This window comes from Protopterus annectens, chromosome 6.part0 (genome assembly GCF_019279795.1).
Source record: "Protopterus annectens isolate FY-2018-M chromosome 6.part0, PAN1.0, whole genome shotgun sequence".
Lineage (NCBI taxonomy): Eukaryota > Metazoa > Chordata > Ceratodontiformes > Protopteridae > Protopterus > Protopterus annectens.
This window is the reverse complement of record NC_056737.1, coordinates 1,427,664,455-1,427,679,357: the sequence shown is the minus strand read 5'-3', so window position 1 is coordinate 1,427,679,357 and position 14,903 is coordinate 1,427,664,455. Positions and strand designations below refer to the sequence as shown.

At 37.8% G+C, this 14,903-nt stretch overlaps 1 protein-coding gene across 1 annotated transcript in view; it reads left to right on the top strand.

Moving 5' to 3' along the window:
- LOC122803987 overlaps positions 1 to 14,903 on the top strand; it is a 1,320,195-nt gene that overhangs the window by 1,192,250 nt on the left and 113,042 nt on the right. Inside the window, exon 5 of the mRNA XM_044073667.1 lies at positions 6,140 to 6,409. Within this exon, the coding sequence (XP_043929602.1) occupies positions 6,140 to 6,409 (270 nt within the window). The remainder of the gene's footprint in view (positions 1 to 6,139; positions 6,410 to 14,903) is intronic.

The window sequence follows — 14,903 nt, the reverse complement described above, 5'->3', positions numbered from 1 at the left end:
ATTTCCTATGCAGACCACCTCAAGGCTCTATCCCTGTATTCTGTCTCCTACAGGCTTTTGAGGGGAGATCTATGCCTGACAAACAGGGCATTGTCAGACCCCACTCTGATGGACAATATTAGTTTGTTACTGAAATAAGTACATGATTTGTTTTTTAACTAATTGCATTTTTATAATTGATTTGCATAATGGTATTTAAGTGTTTGATTTGTTATGTTTTGTTGCATTCTGAGGAAGTCGAGTGACGAAAGCGGAAATTAAAATCAGTTGTACGCTATTGCTGTTTGGTTCTCTTTTCACTGCTTCTCTGTTCGTGGATTTTTATTAGTGGTTTTTGGTGCTATTTTGTTGATTTGGCTTGTGGTTACCATGTCGGAAGGTGGTGAAGAAGCTCTAATGAATTTGTCGGTTCACGATACTCCGACATCTGATAATGGTTCTCTGAATAGGTTACTTGTTGCTACCCTGTTAGACATACAGGGTTCATTGAAGATTTTGGTCGCAAGAAGTGAAACTTAACAACGTGACACCACTGTGCCTGTAAATGTTAATGGAACTGAATTGTTCAGTCCGGATTCTTCTTTTCACGAACTCAACACAGTTATTGAGGCTACCACAGATGTTAACCAACCCGACAAGGATTATTGCCGCAAAGCGACGTCCAATATGCGTGGTGGTTTAAACATTGTAGGGAAACCCAAGCACCGGACGGTTCGATCATTTCTGGACGAAATTAGAAATCCATTTTCTATTACAGGTAAAGCACATTCTTCCATTAACTATGTTGACATTAACAACAAACGTGGACTGTTGCTTAAATTATTAAAAAGGTACCATTCTCTGGATTTGGAGAACTGTTACTTTAGGCGCTGCATTCAACTTGGAATAGTTCCCAAGGGGCTGAGATTCTTTAAGTGCCCCAATGGGGTTACTGTTAATGCTCCATTTTTCAAGACTTTGGTGAAATTCTTTAACAATGCTGGACTTGAGTTTTTGAAATTATTAATTGATAACAACTGTGTAAAAATGAGTGCATTGAAGGATGAAATCAGTCTTTTGGAAGGGGAGTTGAAAGATAAAACTAGTGACCTAAATGATTGTGATTTGTTTGAGCAGTTAGAACAACATACTGTGGAAGTTACTAATCGTAAACAGCTTAAACTAGCTCGTGACATTACATGTTACGACAATAACAATGCTTACAGCAATTTTGCTATTAAGACTAACAACACCATGACTAAAGTCAATTACCAGCGCCCCCCTGTGTCTAACGTTTGGGGCAAAAAACATCATAATGCAGCAGTTTCAGGCTCTAATGAATTGGAGCATTTTTTTGACAATGAGTCATCTCATTATGAGCAGAATTTCCCTTTACTCACAAATGGAACTGAATCCTCTGATGTTATTCTTGACAACGACTCTAGGGACAATAGGCCATGTGTTGACTGTACCGACAACGTTGTGAGTGATAACACCATTCTTGTAAATTCAAAAGAGACTGGTAACGATTCCTTAAACATCAGTGAGACAGTTAGACCGAAGATTAAAAATGGTGCAAATTCTCAAACAACTTTGACTGGTCCTTCATCTTCATCTTCTTCTTTTTTAACCAAAAAGAACCACCATCAGAACAGGAACACTGTTCTAACCAGGAGTCGGACCTTCTTAGGTTCGAACTCCTCGGGGGAAGAAATGTAAATATAGAAGAAAGACTGGACTTATTTAATATTATTAATTTAACTGAATACTGTTTTTCTGACACGGAAATTAATGTGTTGAAATATGGATTGAATTTTATTCCGACCACTAGGGCCAATTACAGTAGTACTATTATAGATATTAAAAAATATACTAGGAAACTGAATTTGGTTTATTTAATGCATTCTGTGTCAGATAAAGAGGTAAACAGCAGGTCTCTAGTTAGACCTTCTCATTACACCCCTCAATTACATCATACTTTGAAAGTGTTTGAAGAACAATGCATTAATGATATAACTGAAGTTTTGCATCATAAAAATAACACCAATCAGAATTTGAATTATTACGAAAGGTTAGCCCTCACCAATTTAAAAGTTTTGAGTAAGAACTACAGATTTATGAAAAGCGACAAGGGGGGTAATATAGTCATCATGACCCAGGATGTTTACCATAAAAAAATGTTGGACATTGTTAACAACACTGACGAGTATGAACCTATTAGTTTGTATGACATCAATCGTCGTGTTAGATTTATTCATTCAGAATTGTATGCTTTGTTTATGACTAATGACATCAGCCGTGACATGTATGATTTTTGTATGGTTGAAGAGCCACGTATTGGGGTGATTTTTGGCATCCCCAAGACCCACAAGAACCTCTACGACCCTCCCCTCAGACCCATAGTTTCATCTCCACACTCGGTCACTGAGGGTATATCTTTGGTTATAGATGGTATTTTGGGGCCGGTTGTGAATGGTGAAGATTCATTCATCAAGGACTCATGGCATTTTTTGAGCAAACTAGGGCAATTTTTGAAGAATTTTGAGTACAACCCTACGAGGCACATTATTTTTACCCTCGATGTTGTTTCCTTATACACCTGTATTCCCCATTCAGTTGGAATTGATGTAGTTTGTGATTTTTTGGTTAAAAGAAAACTTAATTTAAGCAACAATGCTATTTTGACCATTAGATTGTTTCTTGAGCTTATTTTGGAAAATAATTTCTTTTTACTAGGAGATTCCTATTACAGACAAAGAAAGGGAGTTGCCATGGGGTCTCCAGCAGCACCAGCCTTTGCTAATTTGGTAATGGCAGGTTGGGAGTCTGAAATTCTGCCCCTTATCAAACAAAAATTTGACATTAAATTATATTGTCGTTTCATAGATGATTTATTTTTTATTATTGAGGGCGATGTCAACACTATTGATTGTTTCATATCAGAAGTAAATTCATCTTCTGATTATTTGAAGTTTACCAAAGGAAGTTTTGGAACACACATCAATTTTTTAGATGTTGTTTTATATTGGGACACTGTTGAATCACGGTTCCATAGTAAGATCTTTCGCAAAGAGACTTTTACTAACGGTTACTTACACGTTCTTAGTAACCATCCAAAACACATTGTCAACAATATCCCTAGAGGTCAATTCATTAGGGCTAGCCGGATGACTAGTAAGCACAGTGACTTAATTAATGAGTTTGGCACCATAGTTTCTCTATTTACCAAAAGAGGTTATCATGACAATGATTTGAATATTATTAAAGATGAGATTTTGAGCAAACGTCCTTTGTCTTTTAAACCTTTATTAGATTATCCACTATCATTTGTCTCAATCAATGACAGAGTACAGCAAAGAGGAAACACAGAGAACAACATTTTATGTTCACTAGACATGAGTACAGATGGAGGACAGATTAAAAGGATTATTGCGAACAATTGGAAAATTATTAGTGGTAACAAGGATATTCAACAAGTTTTAGGTAACTGTCCAGCTTTTGTGTTTAAGAAACACAATAATCTGAAAAAGATATTGGAGTTTAATAACAGAGTTTGTAGTCATGCACCCACTAACAAAACAGGTATGCACAGATGTCATTTCTGCAATATGTGCGGATATATTTCAGAGGGTCCCTATATACTAGTCGAAACGATTAAAAGAACATTTAAGGTTGAAGGTTATGCTGACTGTAACTCCACGGGAGTGGTTTATATTGCTTTATGTTCGACATGTCCGGCTTTTTACGTCGGCATGACCACACGAAGCCTTAAAACTAGAATCAGGGAACACCTCTACAGTATTAAAACCAGGGATGACAACAATGTCCTTTTTAAACATTCGGTAACTTGTCCGTCTTTTTTATTCAAAAAATTTTTATTTTCTGTATTAGAAATCGTGCATCCTGATTTGAGAAAGGGTGATTTTAAAAATTACCTGGAACAACGTGAAACCATATGGCAGATCAGATTAAATTCTGATAAATTTCCAGGTCTTAATGATGCTATTAACATCAAATGTTTTTTAAAATACAGAAAATTGCATATTAATAAAGATAACAATATTAGTTTGTTACTGAAATAAGTACATGATTTGTTTTTTAACTAATTGCATTTTTATAATTGATTTGCATAATGGTATTTAAGTGTTTGATTTGTTATGTTTTGTTGCATTCTGAGGAAGTCGAGTGACGAAAGCGGAAATTAAAATCAGTTGTACGCTATTGCTGTTTGGTTCTCTTTTCACTGCTTCTCTGTTCGTGGATTTTTATTAGTGGTTTTTGGTGCTATTTTGTTGATTTGACAGAGATAAGTTGTTTGTGTGGGACCATGTCAAATGCTTTAGATAGGTCTAGGAAAGTAGCAGAGGAGAGATAGCCATTGTTTTTATGCTGAAGGATAGTGTTAGTAAAGGAGAGTAAGGCAGTGGTGGTGCTATGGTTTGGTCGGAAACCATGCTGAGTACTGGAAAGGAGGTTGTTAGTAAGGAGGTAGTCTGAGACCTGAGAGTGTATACATCTCTCTAGTATTTTGGAGAGTGGAGAGAGAAATGGAGAGTGGAGGTATGGCATCTAAGTCCAAGGAAGTCATTGTTCCACTGTATTTGGCATTCATCAGACCTATCATTGAGTACAATGCTCCCTTTGGTATGCACCTAGCCAGGCATATCCAACAAGTGGAACATCCACAGAGGTTCCCCACTGAAAGAATACAAGGCTTAAGTAAAATTTCCTATGCAGACCACCTCAAGGCTCTATCCCTGTATTCTGTCTCCTACAGGCTTTTGAGGGGAGATCTATGCCTGACAAACAGGGCATTGTCAGACCCCACTCTGATGGACCTCCTGCATATCTACAAAACAAACAGCACCAGAATTACTTGTTATAAGGAATTGAACCTTGCCTGTGATATAAATAGGACCTTTTAGACAGATAGGTATGTATCCCAGAGATTACCCCCATCTCTGGAACAGGCTCTCCATTCATATGGAACAGAGTTCATCTGTAACTCAATTCAAGTGCAACTTTTATTATTTGAATGGAGAACAGGAAATTCATCCCTGTTTTGGACCCTGTGTCTCTAATGGGCACAGGCAATCTGTAAAAGGTTCATCTCCAAAGCCCTAGCATGTGAATGTTTCATCTCCCAAGCCCCTGCTTACACTCATCAAGGGTATCAGAACTTGTCAGAGCTTTGCGATGCATGGCTATACTTAAAAAGGCCCTTGTGGTCATTAGCCTAGTAAACACATATGAACCTATACCAATGAAATGACAATATATGCCTATATCTTTTATATCATGGACTTTTATTTTTTACTTGTATATCTGAAGAAGTTCTAAGACATTAAAGAATGAAATTGCTAATATTACCAGTTCATCTCTGTGTGTTTTCTTCCACTCTATATTTTGTATTTTTTATTTTTAGTTTTAGTTTTATAGTTACTAGTTTGAAGTTTTTTATGATATACCTATATTTCATAGTATTCATATATCTATATCTGTATCTATCCATCTATAGCTATATATATATATCTATATATATATATATATATATATATGTGTGTGTGTGTGTGTGTGTGTGTGTGCGCATATGTATATACATGATCTCTGTCAACAGTAGTTTTAGCATACCCAGAAATGCGGACGTATATTTAAAAAATTAAGTAGTGGGTTGAAGATTTTACATGTTTTACTAGAAGTCTTAAGCATCCACTGTATACAGTGGCACTTGTAAGTTCCCATAAGTTTGCAGTTTCTTGGCATACATGGGGATTATAGTTTCAATGTCTGGGGCCCTTCACCATGCAAGAAGCAAATTGCATGACAGTACTATACCAATTACTGTATACCTGCAGCTTTTTATCTTTAAAAAGTATTACAAAAATGCATTTCAAATGATAAAATTTCACTATTTTCATATTTTTAAGGACAAATAAAGAAGAAACCCTTATATAATTAAATTCTTGATCAGGTCAGTTAGTCCACTGAGTGAATTGGCATAGTCTAGCATATTTTGCTCTCTTAATAGCATGTTTAACAGCCAAGGGAAATTACTTAATTATTTAAAAATCCCCGTGGTATAATATCTGCATCTTATTATTTATCTTATAACTTACTGATGAAGTTTGATAACAATCTTTTATTTTTTTTATCCCTACAGATCAGGTGGATGAGCCAGAAATACAATTGGTTGAAAATGAGACTAAGATTGTATGTGCTAGCAAAAACAGAAGCTATGAATACTGGCTGTGCATTTTGTATCAGAATGGTCAGCAAATACGAGATGCCTTTCCAGAGTATAATAGTACTGATCGTGTTTCCTTTGATGTTGCTGACCTACCTACTGGCGGTTACTTCAGTTGTCTCTGTTATACATATAACCCATCAAAATGGACTCGCAGCAGTTCTGTTATTGTTAAAGGAGGAAAGTGTAAGTGTTACCATTAGGATTTGTTGTCATTAGGGGTTATCCCATTATTTTGCATTGTATACTGAAATAATGCTTTTCTGAATGTATCTATAGCTTGGAATTTTGTAGCGTTCACAGAATTAGCAAACAGACAACAGCAAAAGTATAGGTTACATCCCACTGCCTGAGGTAAGCACAGAAATATAAAACAGATTATGCTAAGGAATGCCTCCTCCATTCCTACCTTCCTCCTCCATTCCTACCTGTCTCCAAAGTGGGAATGCCCTTGTTCCTTCCTCACATAGGACCCTCCTATATCAAAACCCATCTTCTAACTCTCTGCATCATCTCTGCACTCACGTCATTTGCCCTCCTACTCCTCCTAAACCTCCAAATGTTGTTAATAGTTTATTTCCAACAATTTATCGTGCTCAATTGTAATTCACTGTTAATGACCCTTAGACTGTACTGTTGCTAGATGTTTACTATTATTATTGTAGAATGTATAATTTCAATTGTTATTCACTGTTAATGACCCTTAGACTGTACTGTTGCTGGATGTTTACTATTATTATTGTAGAATGTATAATTTCAATTGTTATTCACTGTTAATGACCCTTAGACTGTACTGTTGCTGGATGTTTACTATTATTATTGTAGAATGTATAATTTCAGTTGTTATTCACTGTTAATGACCCTTAGACTGTACTGTTGCTAGATGTTTACTATTATTATTGTAGAATGTATAATTTCAATTGTTTTTCACTGTTAATGACCCTTAGACTGTACTGTTGCTAGATGTTTACTATTATTATTGTAGAATGTATAATTTCAATTGTTATTCACTGTTAATGACCCTTAGACTGTACTGTTGCTAGATGTTTACTATTATTGTAGAACGTAGAATTTCAATGGTAATTCACTGTTAATGACTCTTAGACTGTACAATTGCTAGATGTTATTATTATTATTGTAAAATGTAGATTTTTTACTGTAAAATGCTGCATAAAGCTGTATGATTTCTTTGCTTTGTATGTGTATATGCTAATATGTTTGTCATTGTTATTAAAGTTTTTTTTTCACCCGGCCTCCACTGAAAATGGACTCTTTTTAGTCCCATTGGACTTCCCGGGTCATAAACTGAAATAAATAAATAAGTAAATAAATAAGGAAATAAAGAAAAAAGGATGAGTTTCTCTGGTCACCCTTAAAACAGTGAAAGTCTTCTGTCTTACTACACATAAAATAAATAGACTTATTTCTGATCACATAAGCAGTTTGAGGATGTGGTAATGATTCACCAAGTCATATTTTATTAAAGATAGTCTTCAAAAATTGAGCAGATATACGTGGTCTGTATATGATCATTGTTTTGAATATGAAAACAGATTTTTTTGCACATCATTGTTTTATTTTTAATGTACATATTATAGCTGATACAGGGGTGTAGCAAGAAAATTCCATTTTGTACTGACAAGCTCCTATTGCTCCCTGCCCCCCTTGGACACCTATCACTTAAAAATGAACCAAAAAGAAACTTTGCAGTGTGGAGGCTGTGATGTTCACTTCCTGACATGTTAAGCACCTAGTTCATTAACAAAAATTAAACTGTAAAATGCATGCTATAAATTAATAAAACAGAAAAGAGTAGGTAGTCCACAGTTGAGTTAAAAATGGAATATCCTTTATTGTAACACAAAAACAAGCAATTCTACTTGAGTATAATGAAAAGCAAGAAAGCATTCCTGATTTATATATAATCAGGTTATTTGGAGCAAGGCAGTAGTTACAGAAGGTGGCTGTGTTAACAACAATAAAAGCATTCCATGGGACAGCTTCCATAGGACCTGGTAGTATCCCAGGCTGTATTCTGTACCATCTCCAGAAAGAACTAGCCTTACCATTGAGAACCATATTCAACCATAGCCTAAGTACAGGCTTCATTATAGCAGAGTGGAGACTGCCATTGTTATCCACTTGCACAAAGGTGGTGCCACTACGGACCCTGGAAACTATCACCTCATTAGCTTGACAAGTCTGATCTGTAAGACCATGGAATGTATTACTATGGATCTCATAAAAAAAGGACATAGGCAGTCTCTAAGCACTTGACCTGCCCAGTTTGGATTCATCAAGGGCAGATCTTGTCTGTTGAAACTGGTGGACATTTTTGAGACTGTCACAACAGCACTAGATGAGGAAAGGTCAGTACATACAGCTTACCTTGACTTGGCCAAGGCCTTTGACACAATCCCCTACTTGGGCATCATCAAAAAGCTAACACAACTTGGTGTAAATCCCTATCTCATCAGGTGGGTGGCCAACTGGCTCACTGATAGGACCAGCAAGGTTAAAATAGGTGCCTCCACTTCTGACAGCAGACCTGTCACTAGTGGTGTTCCCCAGGGATCTGTCCTGGGATTACTACTGTTTGGCATCTACTTCTCAGAGGTCCAGGCTATGATAGAAGGCCATTGGCTGACCAGGTTTGAGGACAACTGTTACTTGGGTGCTGTCACTGACTCGCCAAATGATGGTAACATATTACAAGAGGGTCTCACAGCAACAAATGACTGGTGCCAACGCCATGGCTTTAAGTTAAATGCAAAAAAATGTATTATCATACCATTCAGCAAAAACACAGCCCCTACTGATTACCACATAAATGGCAATACCCTAAACACAACCTGTGGTGAGACACCTGGGTACACAGGTTGACAACAATTTCACATTCGACCATCATGTAGTGGCAGTGATCAGAAAAGTCTTTTACTTGGGGATTGTGTCCAGAAAAAGGAAGTTATTATCTCTCTGTGCTCCTACCTCATTTGGCTAATAATTGAGTACAATGCCCCATTTGGTATGTACCTCTCTAAACGTCTGCACTGACTGAAAAGACCACAGAAATACCTCACAAAGAAAATCCATGGACTCCAACACCTGTCCTATGTGGACAGGCTCAAATCACTATCACTTTACTCAGTATCATATAGATTTCATAAGGGCAATCCGTGTCTTGCCTACAAGACAATCTCAGACCTTGCTCTACTAGAGATGCTCCACATCCACAAGTCTAACTTCTTGTGCATTACCTGATTGAAAGCCCTAAATCTAATATGTGACATTAACAAAATCGGCTGGAGATACAGGCTTGTCTCCCAGAGGCTGCCCAGTCTCTGAAATAGACTTCTCATACACATCAACCAAAGTACGTCGCTGACCCTCTTCAAGCGCAACCTTGATGAGTGAATGGGAAACCACAAATCTGTCCCAGGGGATCCACCTGTGCCCCTGATTGATAGGGGTGACAGGTGCTGACTGAGGTTTCTTTTTGGGGATAAACTCTTGGCTAGGCTTATAAGGGCCCCAGGGCCATTAGCCTAGTAATCTGCTATGATCCAGTCATCCTATTACAATCCTTTCACCTAATCCCCCTTCATCTTACCACCATAGTGTAATCAGAGACTGTGCCATCTAAAACTGAAACTAAAAAGCTATAGACAAATTACAGTATAAGACCAGCGTATTAATACTTTATAGATAATATAGGCTAACCACATAATCCAAACTTTATTAATTAGTAAAAATGAAACCTCCAGCAAAGCTAGAACTTCCACTGAGTGACCTCCAAAACCTCTTGTATCAGAGGCACATGGGATATATGCAAATGATCCTTATGAACAACAGATGTTTCAGCTAACTGGCGATTCTGAATGCCCATGAGTTCAGGTCAATAAAGCCAAACTCTACTAGATGTGAATATGCATATTTTGGCCTTATTGTGACCTCCACAACACAAGCAGAGTGTTTCACTAAGCATTATAAACACAGGGTTGTTATACCCAGCTGATGTCCATTATCATTAGTGTCACTGCAAAAATATCCCAAACAACAACCTAAAACAATGAGTGAAAAGGTCACTGAAAAAACAATCAGTAAAAACAAAATGAAAACCCTAGCAAAGCCAGAACTTCCACTGAGTGACCTCCCAAACCTCTTGTTTCAGAGGCACATGGGATATATGCAAATTATCCTTATGAACATCAGGTGTTTCAGTTAATTGACAATTCTGAATGCCCATGACTTGTTTTATCATTTTAATGGACAATTTCAGGCCAATAAAGCCAAACCCCACTAACTGCGAATATGCATATTTCAGGCTTGTTATGCTCTCATCAGCACAGCACAAGCAGAGTGTTTGACTAAGCATTAGAAACACAGGGCTGGTATACCCAGCTGATGTCCATTATCATTAGGGTCACTGCAAAAATATCAAAAGCAACAAACTAAAACAATGAGTGAGAAGGTCACTGTAAAAACAGTCAGTAAAAACAAAATGAAAACTCCAGCAAAGCTAGTCAAACACTCTGCTTGTGCTGTGCTGATGAGGTCATAATAGGAACAAAATATGCATATTCATAGCTAATGGAGTCTGGCTTTATTGGCCTGAAAGTATCTGTTAAAATGATGAAACAAGTCATGGGAACGCAGAATCGCCAATTAGCTGAAACACCTGATGTTCATAAGGATCATTTGCATATATCCCATGTGCCTCTGATACAAGAGGTTTGGGAGGTCACTCAGTGGATGTTCTAGCTTTGCTAGAGTTTTCATTTTGTTTTTACTGATTGTTTTTTCAATGACCTTCACACTCATTGTTTTAGTTTGTTGTTTATTTTTGCAGTGACACTAATGATAATGGACAGCAGCTGGGTATAACAGCCCTGTGTTTCTAATGCTTAGTCAAACACTCTGCTTGTGCTGATGAGGTCATAACAAGCCTGAAATATGCATATTTACAGTTAGTGGGGTTTGGCTTTATTGGACTGAAATTGTCCAAATGATGAAACAAGCTAAGGGTGATAGAAGGACTATGGGCCGATGGTTAGAATATTCATTTGAGTTACCACCTTTGTGTAGGGGAATAATGTGAGAGATTTTCCAGATGGCTTGGATAGTTCCCTCAATAATGGTTCTGTTTATAAGGATGGATATAGGATAGGCTACAGCTTTTGCAGCTTTTTGTAGATATTCAGATGGTATCTGGTCAGCAGAAGGAGTACAAGGCTTAGGTTTTTGGATAAGTTTATAGATGAAGGTAGTAGAAATGGGTTGTAGTTGGAAAGATGGGAGAGAGCTAGGAATGGGGGTAGAAAAGCTTGAGCTATCCGGGGATAGCTGACTGGCTAGAGATTGTATGGCCTCTGTGAAGAAGGTATTGAAGGCATTGGCAGTTTGATGGGGAGTGTTAAGACTGGCCCCAAGTGGGGTTGGAGAACTAGAGTGCCCTGGTTGAAGGAGTCTGTTGATAGTTGCCCAGAACTTTTGTGGATTATTTTGGTGGGTTTGATGTAGTCTACAGTAGAAGTTCTTGTTGTCTGTGAGTATGACTTTTTTGTTATATTTCTCAATTGCTTAAAAGTTTGCTGCTCTGAGATAATTTTGGTAGCTCACCACCTAGTCCAAAATTTGTTTCTGAGTAGGATTTTTTTGTCTGGTTTCTTTTGAGAGCCAAGGGGCTGGTTTTGACTTGATTCTAATAGAACGCTTAGGTGCATGTTGGTCAAGGATAGTTAAGAATTTAGAGTTAAAGTATTTATTTATTTATTTTATTTATTTTATATTTGTTTACCGGGATAGTCCAACTGGATACATGCCCATTTTCAGTGGAGGCCCGGGGAGAAAAGCTCCACAAAGACAAACTTACATAGATTACACAGAAGTTAGCAAACAATTATAAAAACAAAGTGATTATATACAATGGGTTAGCAGTGTTCCCTAGTAGGGACTCACAATTGTCATGGACAGACAATTAAAAGTAAGAGACATCAGACTGGAAGCAGAGCTTGGTGATGTAGTTACAAGTTATGATAATTGCAGAATATGCTTTTAGTTTATAACTTAATCAGGGTTGGTACATGAGCATAGCCAATTCACTTTAAGATACTGTTTGAGTTTTTTTTTTTTTTTTTTTGAAGAGACTTTTGGAGGATTGTAGTGTTATATAGTTTGGCAACGAATTCCAGGTGTTGCCAATGAAGTTGGCAAACAGGGATTCACCAGCAGAGTTATTAGCTTTGTGGGTTTGGACCAGTAGTTTATCGGCTGACCGTAGGGATCTTAGATTGCTATATGGCTTAATAATATTTTTAAGTGAGGGGGTATCCTCAGGGTGGTACAAACTTTTGTGCGCTATTAAGAGTTGATTGAATTGAATTAAGCTGGGCAGTTCTAGCCACTCTAGTTGTTTAAGGTTCTGGCAGTGGTGGGTTCTATAGGTGGAGCCAGTGGTGAATCTGACAATATGATTGTAGCTATGGGACAGCTTACCTAGTTCGGATTTGTTGAGGTTTGAGAGTACAGGTGAGGCATATAAGAGAGTAGAGAGTAGGTGTGATTGGGCGATTGTAGTCCTAGCCAGTGGGGTTAAAAATGTCTTGTTTCTATACAGTGATCCGGTCTGTATGGTTTTGTTGACCTGTAGGACAAATTTGAGATTATTGTCTATGATAACCCCTTAGCAGTTTGGTGTGATTATCTGGGGAAATAGTGGTACCATTGTTAGATGTGACAGAGAATGAAAGTGTGGTGGATCTACTAGTGGGAGAGAAGAGTAGAAGTTTAGTTTTATTGGGGTTCAGATGTAGGCATTGATTGGTGAGCCAGTTTTCAATAGTGTTAAATGTATTTTGGGTTAAGATTTGCAAATCGGATGGGGAGGTGGCTGAGCAGATGAGAGTGGAATCATCTGCATATTGGATACAGCTGGCTTTAGGGATAGCAGTGTGGAGGTTGTTGATAAAAATAGAGAAGAGTAGTGGACCTAGTATGGACCCTTGAGGGACACCAAGTGTGAGAGGTAACTGGCTGGAGAGTTTTCCGTGCCATAGTACCGCCTGCTGTCTAACAGTCAGGTAGGACTGGAAACACTGGATAGCAGGCTTGTTGAGGAAAATATATTTTAGTGAAAGAATGAGAAGTTCATGGTTGACCATGTCAAAGGCTTTTGATAGGTCAAGAAAGAGGGCAGATGTTAGTCTACTGTCATTCCTGTTTTGGTTTATGGCAGTAGTAAAGGAAAGGAGGGCTGAGGTAGTGCTGTGGTATGGTCTGAAACCATGCTGGGAGTCGGATAGTAAGTTATTCTGTGAAAAGGTATTGCATTAGTTGCTTGTGTACATATTTCTCCATTATGTTGGCTAGTGGGGAAAGAATGGCAATGGGTCTATAGTTGGATATGTCTGAGGAGCTACCACCTTTATGGAGTGGGATGACATGAGATATTTTCCAGAGGGAGGGGATAGCATTTTCGGATAAGGTTCTGTTGATGAGGATAGATATGGGATATGCAATGGCATCTGCAGCTATTTGCAGGTACTCTGCAGGGAGGAGGTCAGCAGCGAGCGTGGTAGGTTTTAGATTTTTTAGAAGTGTTTTGGTAAAACTAGTGGACATTGGTTGGAAGCCAAATTCCGGGTGATTATTAGGTAGATTAGGCATGTGGTTTATGTTAGAGGGGGTTAGCTGATTTGCTAGGGTTGGATTGTTTCAGTGAAAAAGTTATTAAAGGTGCTAGCTATTGTCTCTGGGGAGCTATGGGTATAGTTAGCTGGGGTTAGGGTGGTGGAGTGACCTGGACAAAGTAGTTGATTTAAGCCTGCACAGAACTTTCGAGGGTTGTTCTGGTGTTTTTGTAGGAGATTTTGGTAGAAGCTTTTTTTTTTAATCTAAAATAGAATTTTTTGTATCATTCCTGAGTTTACGATATATTAGATGGCCAAATGGGGTTTGGTTGTTCTCCAGCTGGCCCAGGCTCTGTTTCTAGTTTTGATTTTTGCTTTGGTATCTTTTGTGAGCCATGGTGCTGTATTTGTTCTAGTTTTTATTGTACGTGCTGGAGCATGGGAATCAAGGATACTTAGGAATTTAGTGGTAAAATGATCTATGGCCTCCTCTAATGTTAGATTTTTTAGTTTTGACCAGTCAACTGCTTTTAATTCATTTTGGAATATAGCAGCATCAAAGTTTTTCCTGTTTCTAAATATTTTATATTTGGGCTGGTGAGGGTTTCCTGCATTATGTTTTATGATATAGGTTAGACAATGGTCACTGAGGTCATCAGGGAGAGTACCAGCTGTGTACAGTTGGGGTTGGTTATTAACTAGGATCCAGTCTAGAATACTTTCCTTCTTGGTTGGTTTGTTTATCCTAGTGGGAGAGGTTATGGTATGTTTAAACCCCAAGATAAGTTTATATGGGTGTGGGGGGGGGGGTCGGAGGAGCAGGGATGCCAGTCCGTATTAAAATCACCAAGAACTATGGTTTCTTGGGGATAGGTAGTGGATAACCAATTAAGGAGATCTTCTAGGGTATTTAGGTTGTTGCCTGGTGGAATGTATGCACAGACAATGTTCAAGTGTTTGTTTTGGTTAATATGTAGCTTGGTTATGAGGAGTTCTGCGTTACTGAATTGGGGAGGTTGAATGGTTTCTCAATTAACGGTTAGAGTATTTTT